This window comes from Bombina bombina, chromosome 6 (genome assembly GCF_027579735.1).
Source record: "Bombina bombina isolate aBomBom1 chromosome 6, aBomBom1.pri, whole genome shotgun sequence".
In the NCBI taxonomy this organism is placed as follows: domain Eukaryota; kingdom Metazoa; phylum Chordata; class Amphibia; order Anura; family Bombinatoridae; genus Bombina; species Bombina bombina.
Window position 1 is genome coordinate 528,490,327 of NC_069504.1, and position 15,963 is coordinate 528,506,289.

Consider the following 15,963-nt stretch of genomic DNA (forward strand, 5'->3'; position numbering starts at 1 on the left):
ACATCTAATGTTCAGAATGTTCCTGATAACATAAGAGATTTTGTTTCTGAATCCATCAAGAAGGCTATGTCTGTTATTCCTCCTTCTAGTAAACATAAAAAAATCTTTTAAAACTTCTCTTTATACAGATGAATTTTTAAATGAACATCATCATTCTGATTCTAATGACTCTTCTGGTTCAGAGGATTCTGTCTCAGAGATTGATGCTGATAAATCTTCATATTTATTTAAAATGGAATTTATTCGTTCTTTACTTAAAGAAGTACTAATTGCTTTAGAAATTGAGGATTCTGGTCCTCTTGATACTAAATCTAAACGTTTAGATAAGTTCTTTAAATCTCCTGTGGTTATTCCAGAAGTTTTTCCTGTTCCTGGTGCTATTTCTGAAGTAATTTCCAGAGAATGGAATAATTTGGGTAATTCATTTACTCCTTCTAAACGTTTTAAGCAATTATATCCTGTGCCGTCTGACAGATTAGAATTTTGGGACAAAATCCCTAAAGTTGATGGGGCTATTTCTACCCTTGCTAAACGTACTACTATTCCTACGTCAGATGGTACTTCGTTTAAGGATCCTTTAGATAGGAAAATTGAATCCTTTCTAAGAAAAGCTTATCTGTGTTCAGGTAATCTTCTTAGACCTGCTATATCATTGGCTGATGTTGCTGCAGCTTCAACTTTTTGGTTGGAAACTTTAGCGCAACAAGTAACAGATCATGATTCTCATAATATTATTATTCTTCTTCAACATGCTAATAATTTTATCTCTGATGCCATTTTTGATATTATCAGAGTTGATGTCAGGTTTATGTCTCTAGCTATTTTAGCTAGAAGAGCTTTATGGCTTAAAACTTGGAATGCTGATATGTCTTCTAAATCGACTCTACTTTCCATTTCTTTCCAGGGTAACAAATTATTTGGTTCTCAGTTGGATTCTATTATCTCAACTGTTACTGGTGGGAAAGGAACTTTTTTACCACAGGATAAAAAATCTAAGGGTAAAAACAGGGCTAATAATCGTTTTCGTTCCTTTCGTTTCAACAAAGAACAAAAAAAGCCTGATCCTTCATCCTCAGGAGCAGTTTCAGTTTGGAAACCATCTCCAGTCTGGAATAAATCCAAGCCTTCTAGAAAAGCAAAGCCAGCTTCTAAGTCCACATGAAGGTGCGGCCCTCATTCCAGCTTAGCTGGTAGGGGGCAGGTTACGTTTTTTCAAAGAAATTTGGATCAATTCTGTTCACAATCTTTGGATTCAGAACATTGTTTCAGAAGGGTACAGAATTGGTTTCAAGATAAGACCTCCTGCAAAGAGATTTTTTCTTTCCCGTGTCCCAGTAAATCCAGTGAAAGCTCAAGCATTTCTGAAATGTGTTTCAGATCTAGAGTTGGCTGGAGTAATTATGCCAGTTCCAGTTCTGGAACAGGGGCTGGGGTTTTATTCAAATCTCTTCATTGTACCAAAGAAGGAGAATTCCTTCAGACCAGTTCTGGATCTAAAAATATTGAATCGTTATGTAAGGATACCAACGTTCAAAATGGTAACTGTAAGGACTATCTTGCCTTTTGTTCAGCAAGGGCATTATATGTCCACAATAGATTTACAGGATGCATATCTGCATATTCCGATTCATCCAGATCATTATCAGTTCCTGAGATTCTCTTTTCTGGACAAGCATTACCAGTTTGTGGCTCTGCCGTTTGGCCTAGCTACAGCTCCAAGAATTTTTACAAAGGTTCTCGGTGCCCTTCTGTCTGTAATCAGAGAACAGGGTATTGTGGTATTTCCTTATTTGGACGATATCTTGGTACTTGCTCAGTCTTTACATTTAGCAGAATCTCATACGAATCGACTTGTGTTGTTTCTTCAAGATCATGGTTGGAGGATCAATTCACTAAAAAGTTCATTGATTCCTCAGACAAGGGTAACCTTTCTGGGTTTCCAGATAGATTCAGTGTCCATGACTCTGTCTTTGACAGACAAGAGACGTCTAAAATTGATTTCAGCTTGTCGAAACCTTCAGTCACAATCATTCCCTTCGGTAGCCTTATGCATGGAAATTCTAGGTCTTATGACTGCTGCATCGGACGCGATCCCCTTTGCTTGTTTTCACATGCGACCTCTTCAGCTCTGTATGCTGAATCAATGGTGCAGGGATTACACAAAGATATCTCAATTAATATCTTTAAAACCGATTGTACGACACTCTCTAACGTGGTGGACAGATCACCATCGTTTAATTCAGGGGGCTTCTTTTGTTCTTCCGACCTGGACTGTAATTTCAACAGATGCAAGTCTTACAGGTTGGGGAGCTGTGTGGGGATCTCTGACGGCACAAGGAGTTTGGGAATCTCGGGAGGTGAGATTACCGATCAATATTTTGGAACTCCGTGCAATTTTCAGAGCTCTTCAGTCTTGGCCTCTTCTGAAGAGAGAATCGTTCATTTGTTTTCAGACAGTCAAAGTCACAACTGTGGCATACATCAATCATCAAGGAGGGACTCACAGTCCTCTGGCTATGAAAGAACTATCTCGAATTCTGGTTTGGGCGGAATCCAGCTCCTGTCTAATCTCTGCGGTTCATATCCCAGGTATAGACAATTGGGAAGCGGATTATCTCAGTCGCCAAACGTTGCATCCGGGCGAATGGTCTCTTCACCCAGAGGTATTTCTTCAGATTGTTCAAATGTGGGAGCTTCCAGAAATAGATCTGATGGCGTCTCATCTAAACAAGAAACTTCCCAGGTATCTGTCCAGATCCCGGGATCCTCAGGCGGAAGCAGTGGATGCATTATCACTTCCTTGGAAGTATCATCCTGCCTATATCTTTCCGCCTCTAGTTCTTCTTCCAAGAGTAATCTCCAAGATTCTGAAGGAATGCTCGTTTGTTCTGCTGGTAGCTCCGGCATGGCCTCACAGGTTTTGGTATGCGGATCTTGTCCGGATGGCCTCTTGCCATCCGTGGACTCTTCCGCTAAGACCAGACCTTCTGTCGCAAGGTCCTTTTTTCCATCAGGATCTCAAATCCTTAAATTTAAAGGTATGGAGATTGAACGCTTGATTCTTGGTCAAAGAGGTTTCTCTGACTCTGTGATTAATACTATGTTACAGGCTCGTAAATCTGTATCCAGAGAGATATATTATAGAGTCTGGAAGACTTATATTTCTTGGTGTCTTTCTCATCTTTTTTCTTGGCATTCTTTTAGAATTCCGAGAATTTTACAGTTTCTTCAGGATGGTTTAGATAAAGGTTTATCCGCAAGTTCTTTGAAAGGACAAATCTCTGCTCTTTCTGTTCTTTTTCACAGAAAGATTGCTAATCTTCCTGATATTCATTGTTTTGTACAAGCTTTGGTTCGTATAAAACCTGTCATTAAGTCAATTTCTCCTCCTTGGAGTTTGAATTTGGTTCTGGGGGCTCTTCAAGCTCCTCCTTTTGAACCCATGCATTCATTGGACATTAAATTACTTTCTTGGAAAGTTTTGTTCCTTTTGGCGATCTCTTCTGCCAGAAGAGTCTCTGAATTATCTGCTCTTTCTTGTGAGTCTCCTTTTCTGATTTTTCATCAGGATAAGGCGGTGTTGCGAACTTCTTTTGAATTTTTACCTAAGGTTGTGAATTCCAACAACATTAGTAGAGAAATTGTGGTTCCTTCATTATGTCCTAATCCTAAGAATTCTAAGGAGAAATCGTTGCATTCTTTGGATGTTGTTAGAGCTTTGAAATATTATGTTGAAGCTACTAAGTCTTTCCGAAAGACTTCTAGTCTATTTGTTATCTTTTCCGGTTCTAGAAAAGGCCAGAAAACTTCTGCCATTTCTTTGGCACCTTGGTTGAAATCTTTAATTCATCATGCCTATGTCAAGTCGGGTAAAACTCCGCCTCAAAGGATTACAGCTCATTCTACTAGGTCAGTTTCTACTTCCTGGGCGTTTAGGAATGAAGCTTCGGTTGATCAGATTTGCAAAGCAGCAACTTGGTCCTCTTTGCATACTTTTACTGAATTCTACCATTTTGATGTATTTTCTTCTTCTGAAGCAGTTTTTGGTAGAAAAGTACTTCAGGCAGCGGTTTCAGTTTGAATCTTCTGTTTATGTTTTTCATTAAACTTTATTTTGGGTGTGGATTATTTTCAGCAGGAATTGGCTGTCTTTATTTTATCCCTCCCTCTCTAGTGACTCTTGCGTGGAAAGATCCACATCTTGGGTAGTCATTATCCCATACATCACTAGCTCATGGACTCTTGCTAATTACATGAAAGAAAACATAATTTATGTAAGAACTTACCTGATAATTTCATTTCTTTCATATTAGCAAGAGTCCATGAGGCCCGCCCTTTTTTGTGGTGGTTATGATTTTTTTGTATAAAGCACAATTATTCCAATTCCTTATTTTATATGCTTTCGCACTTTTTTCTTATCACCCCACTTCTTGGCTATTCGTTAAACTGAATTGTGGGTGTGGTGAGGGCTGTATTTATAGGCATTTTAAGGTTTGGGAAACTTTGCCCCTCCTGGTAGGAATGTATATCCCATACGTCACTAGCTCATGGACTCTTGCTAATATGAAAGAAATGAATTTATCAGGTAAGTTCTTACATAAATTATGTTATTTCAGAAATCACTGGGGGAAAAGGCCATGCTCTCCCTCAGGACAAGTCCTTTAAGACAAAGAACAAAGCTAATTTTCGTTCCTTTCGTAATTTCAGGAACGGCCCCGCTTCATCCTCTACGGCTGCAAAGCATGAGGGTAACGCTTCACAGCCCAAGGCAACTTGGAAACTTTACCAGGGCTGGAATAAGGGTAAACAGGCCAAAAAGCCTGCAGCTGCCACCAAGACAGCGTGAAGGGGTAGCCCCCGATCCGGGACCGGATCTAGTAGGGTGCATACTCTCTCTCTTCGCTCAGGCCTGGGCAAGAGATGTACACGATCCTTGGGCGTTAGATATTGTATCCCAGGGATATCTTCTAGAATTCAAGGGTTCTCCTCCAAGGGGGAGGTTCCACATTTCTCGTCTGTCTACAGATCAGACAAAGAAAAAGGCGTTTTTACGCTGTGTTGAAGATCTACATACAATGGGAGTGATCCACCCAGTTCCAATGGCGGAACAAGGTTTGGGTTTTTACTCAAACCTGTTTGTGGTTTCCAAAAAAAGAGGGAACTTTCAGACCCATCCTGGATCTAAAAATTCTAAACAGATTCCTCAGAGTCCCATCATTCAAAATGGAGACCATTCGGACGATCTTACAAATGATCCAGGAAGGTCAAAATATGACTACCGTGGATCTAAAGGATGCATACCTACACATTCCTATACACAAAGATCATCACCAGTTTCTCAGGTTCGCTTTTCTGGACAAGCATTACCAGTTTGTGGCTCTTCCTTTCGGCTTAGCCACTGCTCCCAGAATTTTCACAAAAGTGCTAGGGTCCCTCCTAGCAGTGGCGCCTTACCTAGACTACATCTTAATTCAGGCGCCGTCTTTCCAAAGAGCCAAGTCTCACACAGAGATTGTATTGGCCTTTCTGAGGTCTCACGGGTGGAAGGTGAACATCAAAAAGAGTTCTCTTTCCCCTCTCACAAGGGTTCCCTTCCTAGGGACTCTAATAGACTCGGTAGAAATGAAAATATTTCTGACGGAGGTCCGAAAATTTAAACTCTTAACTACTTGCCGAGTTCTTCATTCCATTCCCCGACCATCTGTGGCTCAGTGCATGGAGACAATCGGATTAATGGTAGCGGCAATGGACATAGTCCCTTTTGCTCGGATACACCTCATACCACTGCAACTATGCATGCTCAAACAGTGAAATGGGGATCCTCAAATTCAGTTGGACCAGGAGACCAGAGATTCTCTTCTCTGGTGGTTGTCTCAGGATTACCTGTCTAGGGGAATATGTTACCGAAGACCAGAGTGGATCATTGTAACGACCGACGCCAGTCTGTTAGGCTGGGGTGCGGTCTGGGACTCCCTGAAAGCTCAGGGCTTATGGTCTCGGGAAGAAAAGCTTCTCCCGATAAACATTCTGGAACTGAGGGCAATATTCAACGCTCTTTAGGCATGGCCTCAACTAGCTGCGGCCAAATTCATCAGATTTCAGTAGGACAACATCACGACTGTAGCTTACGTCAATCATCAGGGGGGAACAAAGAGTTCCCTAGCGATGACGGAAGTAACCAAAATAATAAGGTGTGCGGAGGATCACTCCTGCCAGCTCTCAGCAATTTACATCCCAGGAGTAGACAACTGGGAGGCGGATTTCCTAAGTCGTCAGACTTTTCACCCGGGGGAGTGGGAACTCCACCCGGAGGTGTTTGCCCAGCTGACTCAGCCATGGGGCACTCCAGAGTTGGATCTGATGGCGTCCCGTCAGAACACCAAATTTCCTCTCTACGGGTCCAGGTCCCGGGACCCCAAGGCGGTATTGATAGATGCTCTAGCAGCGCCTTGGTCCTTCAATCTGGCTTGTGTTTTTCCACCGTTTCCCCTTCTCCCTCGTCTGGTTGCCAGAATCAAGCAGGAGAAGGCTTCGGTGATTATGATAGCGCCTGCGTGGCCACGCAGGACTTGGTATGCAGACCTAGTGGACATGTCATCTGTCCCACCATGGACACTGCCAATGAGGCAGGATCTTCTAATACAGGGACCGTTCAAGCATCCAAATCTAGTTTCTCTACGTCTGACTGCTTGGAGATTGAACGCTTAATTCTATCAAAGCGTGGTTTCTCTGAGTCGGTTATAGATACTCTGATTCAGGCTAGAAAGCCTGTCACCAGGAAAATCTACCATAAGATATGGCGGAAATATCTGGGTTGGTGTGAATCCAAGGGTTACTCATGGAGTAAGATTAGGATTCCCAGGATATTGTCTTTCCTCCAAGAAGGATTGGAGAAAGGATTGTCAGCTAGTTCCTTAAAGGGACAGATATCTGCTCTGTCTATCCTTTTACACAAGCGTCTGGCAGAGGTACCAGACGTTCAAGCGTTTGTTCAGGCTTTAGTCAGAATCAAGCCTGTCTATAAACCTGTGGCTCCGCCATGGAGTCTAAATCTAGTTCTTTCAGTTCTTCAAGGGGTTCCGTTTGAACCTTTACATTCCATAGATATTAAGTTGTTATCTTGGAAAGTTTAGTTTTTGGTAGCTATCTCTTCTGCTCGAAGAGTTTCAGAATTATCTGCCTTACAGTGTGATTCACCTTACCTGGTGTTCCACGCAGATAAGGTAGTTTTGCGTACCAAGCCTGGTTTTCTTCCTAAAGTTGTTTCTAACAAGAATATTAACCAGGAAATAGTTGTTCCTTCTCTGTGTCCTAATCCTTCTTCAAAGAAGGAACGTCTGTTACACAATCTTGATGTAGTTCGTGCTTTAAAGTTCTATTTACAAGCAACTAAGGATTTCAGACAAACATCTTCCTTGTTTGTCATCTATTCTGGTAAGATGAGAGGTCAGAAAGCGACTGCTACCTCTCTTTCCTTTTGGCTGAAAAGCATCATCCGTTTGGCCTATGAGACTGCTGGCCAGCAGCCTCCTGAAACAATTACTGCTCATTCTACTAGAGCAGTGGCTTCCACATGGGCTTTCAAAAATGAGGCTTCTGTTGAACAGATTTGTAAGGCAGCGACTTGGTCTTCACTGCATACTTTCGATACTTTTGCTTCTTCGGAGGCTATTTTTGGGAGAAAGGTTTTGCAAGCAGTGGTGCCTTCCGTTTAAGGTACCTGTCTTGTTCCCTCCCTTCATCCGTGTCCTAAAGCTTTGGTATTGGTATCCCACAAGTAAAGGATGAATCCGTGGACTGGATACACCTTGCAAGAGAAAACAGAATTTATGCTTACCTGATAAATTACTTTCTCTTGCAGTGTATCCAGTCCACGGTCCGCCCTGGCATTTAAGTCAGGTAAAAAATTTTTTGTTTAAACTACAGTCACCACCGCACCCTATGGTTTCTCCTTTTTCTTCCTAACCTTTGGTCGAATGACTAAGGGGTGAAGCTAGATGGGGAGCTATATGGACAGCTCTGCTGTGTGCTCTCTTTGCCACTTCCTGTAGGGAAGGAGAATATCCCACAAGTAAAGGATGAATCCGTGGACTGGATACACCGCAAGAGAAAGTAATTTATCAGGTAAGCATAAATTCTGTTATTTGTGCTCTAGCGTTGTCATTATCAGTATATTTGTGCTCTAGTGTTGTCATTTTCAGTATATTTGTGCTGTAGCGTTGTCATTATCAGTATATTTGTGCTCTAGCGTTGTCATTATCAGTATATTTGTGCTGTAGCGTCATCAGTATATTTGTGCTGTAGCGTCATCAGTATATTTGTGCTTTAGCGTTGTCATTATCAGTATATTTGTGCTCTAGCGTTGTCATTATCAGCATATTTGTGCTCTAGCGTTGTCATTATCAGTATATTTGTGCTCTAGCGTTGTAATTATCAGTATATTTGTGCTTTAGCGTTGTCATTATCAGCATATTTGTGCTCTAGCGTTGTCATTATCAGTATATTTGTGCTGTAGCGTTGTCACTACCTGTAAGCTATATATGTCATTATCAGTATATTTGTGCTGTAGCGTTGTCATTATTAGTATATTTGTGCTGTAGCGTTGTCATTATCAGTATATTTGTGCTCTAGCGTTGTCATTATCAGTATATTTGTGCTCTAGCGTTGTCATTATCAGTATATTTGTGCTGTAGCGTCATCAGTATATTTGTGCTGTAGCGTCATCAGTATATTTGTGCTTTAGCGTTGTCATTATCAGTATATTTGTGCTCTAGCGTTCTCACTACCTGTAAGCTATATATGTATTTATTAGTATATTTGTGCTGTAGCGTTCTCACTACCTGTATAATATTATATTGTTAAAGAAGGTCACTTGTTTTGTTTTTTTATTGTGTATCATTGTGCTATTATATAGTCTATACATTTACCTTCATTGTTGTCATTTTATTTCACTGTTTACAGAATGGGATTTTTATTGAATCAGACAGGTCACCCACATTCTCACTCTCATGGTCCTGCAACAGACTCGCTCCCCAGTTCTCATGGGCATAGCCACGGGAGTCTGGCAGTGAGAGCTGCCTTCGTACATGCACTGGGAGATCTTGCACAGAGTGTTGGTGTACTTATCGCTGCTTACATTATTCGATTCAAGGTATGATTTCATCTTGAACCCTTGCATAATCTAACAGATGTGTACTTTAGAGCGGATTAGTACTACACACTAAAAGTATTTATGACATAACTGTTTATGTTCTTTGGAATTTAGGTTACATAAGCAACTTGTGCAGTTTCTAAAGGTGAGAATACAGAAGTTATTGTTGCGTCTCAGGTTGCTTTGATAACGTGGCAAAATAATGAGAATCAATATCACAAATTGCTTTTCTTCTCTACAGTTCATGGGATCCTATCTGTTTTTGATTCTACACTAACCTTGTATGACTCTTAAAAGGCCACAATAGTAGAACAATTACATGCTCTGTAATTTATTACACTACCCCTGCAAAGGTGTTAAACAGACAAGTAGAAGTACAGCTGGGGACCTGCAGAACACTGCTAGTCCTGAGCAGAAACAGCCGCTGATCCAAACAGCAGTGCTAGTCGCACAACTCAACTGTGCAACATTGCTGATTGTAACAGCAACAGTTTCCACTCAGGAAGAGTTCCTGAGCGGTACTTCTACATAGTATTGCAGGGTCACTAGTCTAAAATATACAAGCTCTAACGAATTAGAACATGTAAGATATATATATATATATATATATATATATATATATATATATATATCCTTCTAAATACAGGGAGAGTCCACAGCTGCATTCATTACTTTTGGGAATACAGAACCTGGCCACCAGGAGGAGCCAAAGGCTTAAAGGGACAGTTTTCTCAAAAATTTTCTCCCCTTTAATTTGTTCCCAATTATCCACTTTACCTGCTGGAGTGTATTTAATTGTTTACACGTATTTCCATTAACCTTATATTGACATTTTAATTAGTTTATTTAGTCTGTGGTATCCCCACCCATCCTGAAAGTTTTTGGCCTTGAGGCCAAGCTGTGTTAACACAGCCAGTAGAAGAAATTACACTCCCAGTGGGTTATAGAAGAGATAAGGTAATAAAATGTTAATTTTCCTTTTTTCTCTCCAAGTATTGGTGATGGGTTTATGGACAGATATAAGATAAAGAAGCATGTATATTTACACAATGTGATAAAGTAATAAGATCTGATTATACCTACAAGCTAAACCCATTTTATTAGGTTGTGGCTTCAAAACACAAAATAAGCTAATTCATATGCACAAATAAGAATTCAAAAAGCAAATATACTTTTATACTCTGCAGCTGGTAAAAAAAGTAATTGGAAACACATTAAGGGAAAAACAATTTTATAGTATACTGTCCCTTTAAATACCTCCCCCACTCCCCTCATCCCCCAGTCATTCTTTGCCTTTCATCACAGGAGGTTGGCAGAAAAGTGTCAGAAGATTACGGAGTATTTCCTTATGGAGGGTAGTACTCTTCGAGATGGGACTGGAGTTTTAAGTAGTCTTGTCAGCCTCTCAGTGAGAGCATTGATGAAAGTCTGGAGATGCAGGGAGCGTCTTTCTGCGAAACCATCCTGACTCATATTAACAGCTCCATAAGCAATCAGCGTTGACGAGTTTCGCTGCCTGCTTTTCTGCACTCAAGTCCATGTCAGAAGCGCTGCTACAATCTGTCAAACTTAAAGGACCGTGTTGCTGTTCCATGGCATAGATTCCAGTAAGATCGTTTAAATTTTTACATGCTTGTAACGTTAGACAGGGTCTCAGTGGGACTACTTTATCTTTACGTAATCTTTTTATGGAATCAAGGGATAATATCGCCAGAGGGGGATTATTGAACAGTGGGGGCTTTAATCATGTTTGTTCTGTGATTTTGAATGCTTATGTGTAAGTGACATTTGGGGCTCATAGGCTTTTACGGAACGTACAGGTTATATCAGGCTGCACAGTTTTATAAACTGGCGCACTTTTCTTAGCCGGAGTGAATCCTGCATATTGCACCACGTGACTGGGTGCGGTCATGTGTTTGTTTCCCATTTCCGTATTCCTGACCATGACAGCGGAGAGGATCAGTTTTCTCTACCTGTCTGGGTCATAGGAGGTGGTGAGTGCCCGAGCCATTGGGGGTGTACGGTGCCAGTTGTTTTTTGACCATAATCTACTTAGTCGAGTTATGGAGGATTCTGATATGTTAGAGGGGGTTTCCTCTGATTCAGATTTTGATACCTGTGTAACCCAGCCCTCTCAATTATGTTCCGCATAATAGAGTGTTCTCATCTTCCCATGTTGGAACGTTAGTGACCACTGAGCCATCCACCTCTGAGGATTCGGCATCCCGTGAGGTGCGTTCCCTAACATCTTTTGTTCCTACACAGGCAGTTGCCCCACATACCGTTACCCCTTCTCCTGAAGGAGGCTTTTTTTCCACCAGAGGTTACTACACGGTTTCGCATTGGCCATATCTTTGGCCTTAGCACATTTGCATCTTCCTGCCACATGCAAGCGAAGGCTTAATCCGTGTACTCCTGCCCAAGGTCCGGCATGTAAGAGGACTTTGGTATCCGATCAGTCTTCTGAGGAAGCGGTGTTCTCTGAGGCTTCAGAGGTGCTACCTCTAGGGTCGGAGATCCTGGATAGTCCGACGGCGGTGAATTTTGCTATTAAATTTAGAATGGCTCACCTGCATGTACTTCTGAGAGAAGTTTTGGCGACATTGGAGGATCCTATTTCTGATCCGTCAGCTGAATCTCAGTCTGCTGAGTCAGATAGCGAGCTTGTTTAGACAACTGGAGGGATGGTGATCCTATTTCTCTTGCAAGGTGTATCCAGTCCACGGATTCATCCTTACTTGTGGGATATTCTCCTTCCCTACAGGAAGTGGCAAAGAGAGCACACAGCAGAGCTGTCCATATAACTCCCCCCCAGCTCCACCCCCCAGTCATTCTCTTTGCCGCGTTAACGCACTAAATTCTCTCTCAGGGAGGGTAAAGTGAATGTGGTGTTAGAATTGTAGTTTTATATCTTCAATCAAGAGTTTGTTATTTTTAAATGGTACCGGTTTGTACTATTTACTCTCTAGCAGAAAAGTGATGAAGATTTCTGCTGAGAGGAAAATGATTTTAGCATGTTGTAACTAAAATCCACTGCTGTTCCCACACAGGACTGAGGAGTACCAGAAAACTTCAGTTGGGGGGAACAGTTTGCAGGCTTGACTGCAATGAGCTATGTTCAGTCATTTATTTCTAGACAAGTCTGAGATAATGCTAGAAGACTGACAAGATCCCCATGTGGGGAGGGTAAGCTATGTTCTGAGACTTAGTATAGAATTGAATGCTTACATGACAGGGCTAAATAGGCTGGTTGACACTAATGCAGGGCAATCGATTATTTATTAAAAAATTCTCATTGGAGACACCTTTTTAGGCACTTTGGAGTGTTTTACTGGGGTTATTATCCACATGGCATAAATTTAGTCACTTAGAAGTGATTTTTGTAGGCCTCACAACTCCGGAGTGGAGTGGGAGAGGCCTAATTTTGCGCCTCAGATGCGCACTTAGAATTGAGAGACTGTTTCATGCTGCTTCACATGGAGGGTCCAGCTGCTGATTGAGGACCTAGAAGAAGCTTTATTTCCCCAAAACTGATCCCTAAGGGCAGGTAGGGCCACAGTAGTAAGCTGTGGCAAGGTGCTGTAGTTAGTTAACCGGTTGTTGGCTTTAGGCTGCTCCGGTTTGGGCATTAAGGGGTTAATCGTTCTGAAACTTGCTGTGCAATCATATTGAAGCCTTAGGTACATACTGTGAAAATTTCAAAAGGATTGGTGCATTTTTCACTGTTTTGTAAAATTGTGTGCTCTTGTTGGCTTTAGGCTGCGGTTTGGGCATTAAGGGGTTAATCGTTCTGAAACTTGCTGTGCAATCTTATTAAAGCCTTAGGTACATACTGTGGAAATTTCAAAAGGATTGGTGCATTTTTCACTGTTTTGTAAAATAGTGTGCCCTTTTTAATTCTTAAAGGTACAGTAACGTTTTTTTCAAATTGTGTTTTTTATTTGATTAAAGTGTTTTCCAAGCTTGTTTGTGTATGCTACTAGTCTGTTAAACATGTCTGATACTAAGGAAGATCCTTGTTCAATGTGTTTAGAAGCCATGGTGGAACCCCCTCTCAGAATGTGTCCCAATTGCACTAATACGTCTATACACTTTAAAGATCATATTGTTGCACTTAAAAACGTGGCCCAAGATGATTCTCAGACTGAAGGTAATGAGGATAGTCCGTCTACCTCTCCCCATGTGTCACAACCAGTTACGCCCGCGCAAGCAACGCTTAGTGCCTCTAGTGCGTATGCCCCTATTACATTGCAACAACTAGCGACAGTTATGGATAATTCCCTTGCGGCCTTTCTATCCAAACTGCCAGTTTTTCCTACAAAGCGTGATAGCTCTGTTTTAAGAACAGATTATGAGCAGTCTGAAGCTTTGGTAGCCTTATCTGATGTACCCTCACAACGCTCTGAAATGGAGGTGAGGGATTTGATGTCTGAGGGAGAAATTTCCGATTCAGGAAAGGTTTCTCATCGGGCAGAGTCAGTTTCATTAGCATTTAAATTGGAACACCTCCGCGTTTTGCTCAGGGAGGTATTAGCTACTCTGGATGATTGTGACCCTATGGTGGTCCCAGAGAAGTTGTGTAAAATGGACAAGTACCTAGAGGTTCCTGTATACACTGATGTATTTCCAATCCCTGAGAGGGTTGCGGATATTGTTTCTAGGGAGTGGGATAGACCAGGTGTCCCTTTTGTCCCCCCCACCTATTTTTAAGAAAATGTTCCCCATAACTGACCCTAGGCGTGACTCGTGGCAGACGGTCCCTAAGGTAGAGGGGGCTGTTTCGACACTTGCTAAGCGCACAACCATACCAATTAAAGACAGTTGTGCTTTTAAAGATCCTATGGAAAAAAAAGTTAGAAGGTTTACTTAAGAAAATCTTTGTTCAACAAGGCTTTCTTCTCAAACCTATTGCCTGCATTGTTCCTGTAACTACTGCAGCGGCTTTCTGGTTTGAGGCGCTGGAAGAGTCGCTCCAGACGGAGTCCTCATAGGACGAAATTATGGATAGAATTAAAGCTCTATGGCACGCAGAGCGCTTTGGCTCAAGTCATGGTCGGCCGATGTGTCGTCAAAATCCAAATTGTTAAATATCCCTTTCAAGGGAAAGATCCTTTTCGGGCCAGAATTGAAAGAGATTATTTCAGAAATCACCGGGGAAAGGGCCATGCTCTCCCCCAGGACAAGCCTTTTAAGGCTAAAAACAAAGCTAATTTTCGTTCCTTTCGTAATTTCAGGAGCGGTCCCGCTTCAGCCTCTACAGCTGCAAAGCAGGAGGGTAACGCTTCACAGCCCAAGGCAACCTGGAAGCCTTATCAGGGCTGGAACAGGGGTAAACAGACCAAAAAGCCTGCAGCTGCTACCAAGGCAGCATGACGGGGTAGCCCCCGACCCGGAAACCGGATCTAGTAGGGGGCAGACTTTCTCTCTTCGCTCAGGCCTGGGCAAGAGATGTTCTCGATCTCTGGGCTTTCGTGATTGTTACCCAGGGATATCTTCTAGAATTCAAGGACTCCCCTCCAAGGGGAAGGTTCCACATTTCTCGTCTGTCTACAGACACGACAAAGAAAGAGGCGTTCTTACGCTGTGTAGATGACCTACATACAATGGGAGTGTTCCACCCAGTTCCAATTGCGCAACAAGGGCTGGGGTTTTACTCAAACCTGTTTGTGGTTCCCAAAAAAGAAGGAACTTTCAGACCAATCCTGGATCTCAAATTTCTAAACAAATTCCTCAGAGTCTCATCATTCAAGATGGAGACCATTCGGACAATCTTACCTATGATCCAGGAAGGTCAATATATGACTACCATGGATCTAAAGGATGCGTACCTGCATATCCCAATCCACAAAGATCATCATTAGTTCCTCCGGTTCGCTTTTCTAGACAAGCATTATCAGTTTGTGGCTCTTCCATTCGGTTTAGCCACTGCTCCCAGAATTTTCACAAAGGTGCTAGGGTCCCTTCTGGCGGTTCTAAGACCGCGGGGCATAGCAGTGGCGCCTTATTTGGACGACATCTTAATTCAGGCACTGTCTTTTCACAGAGCCAAGGCTCACACAGAGATTGTATTGGCCTTTCTAAGGTCTCACGGGTGGAAGGTGAACATCAAAAAGAGTTCCCTGTCCCCACTCACAAGGGTTCCCTTCCTAGGAACACCAATAGATTCGGTAGAAATGAAAATATTTCTGACGGAGGTCAGAAAGTTGAAACTTTTAACTACTTGCCGAGTTCTTCATTCCATTCCTCGGCCATCTGTAGCTCAAACTGAGGGCGATATTCAACGCGCTTCAGGCATGGCCTCACCTAGCGGCGGTCAAATTCTTAAGATTTCAGTCGGACAACATTACGACTGTAGCTTACATCAATCATCAGGGGGGAACAGAGTTCTCTAGCGATGAGGGAAGTAACCAAAATAATCAGGTGGGCGGAGGCCCACTCCTGCCATCTCTCAGCAATTCACATCCCAGGTGTAGACAAATGGGAGGCGGATTTTCTAAGTCGTCAGACTTTTCACCCGGGGGAGTTGGAACTCCACCCGGAGGTATTTGCCCTGCTGACTCAGCTATGGGGCATTCCAGAGTTGGACCTGATGGCGTCCCGTCAGAACACCAAGCTTCCTCTCTACGGATCCAGGTCCCGGGACCCCAAGGCGGCATTGATAGATGCTCTAGTAGCGCCTTGGTCCTTCAATCTGGCTTATGTTTTCCCAACGTTTCCGCTTCTCCCTCATCTGATTGCCAGAATCAAGCAGGAGAAGGCGTCAGTGATTTTGATAGCGCCTGCGTGGCCACGCAGGACTTGGTATACAGACC

General features: G+C 42.4%; 1 protein-coding gene across 1 annotated transcript in view; it reads left to right on the forward strand.

The window, feature by feature from the left end:
- Positions 1-15,963, forward strand: part of SLC30A4 (solute carrier family 30 member 4) — a 481,458-nt gene that overhangs the window by 176,281 nt on the left and 289,214 nt on the right. Inside the window, exon 4 of the mRNA XM_053717448.1 lies at positions 8,962-9,151. Within this exon, the coding sequence (XP_053573423.1) occupies positions 8,962-9,151 (190 nt within the window). The remainder of the gene's footprint in view (positions 1-8,961; positions 9,152-15,963) is intronic.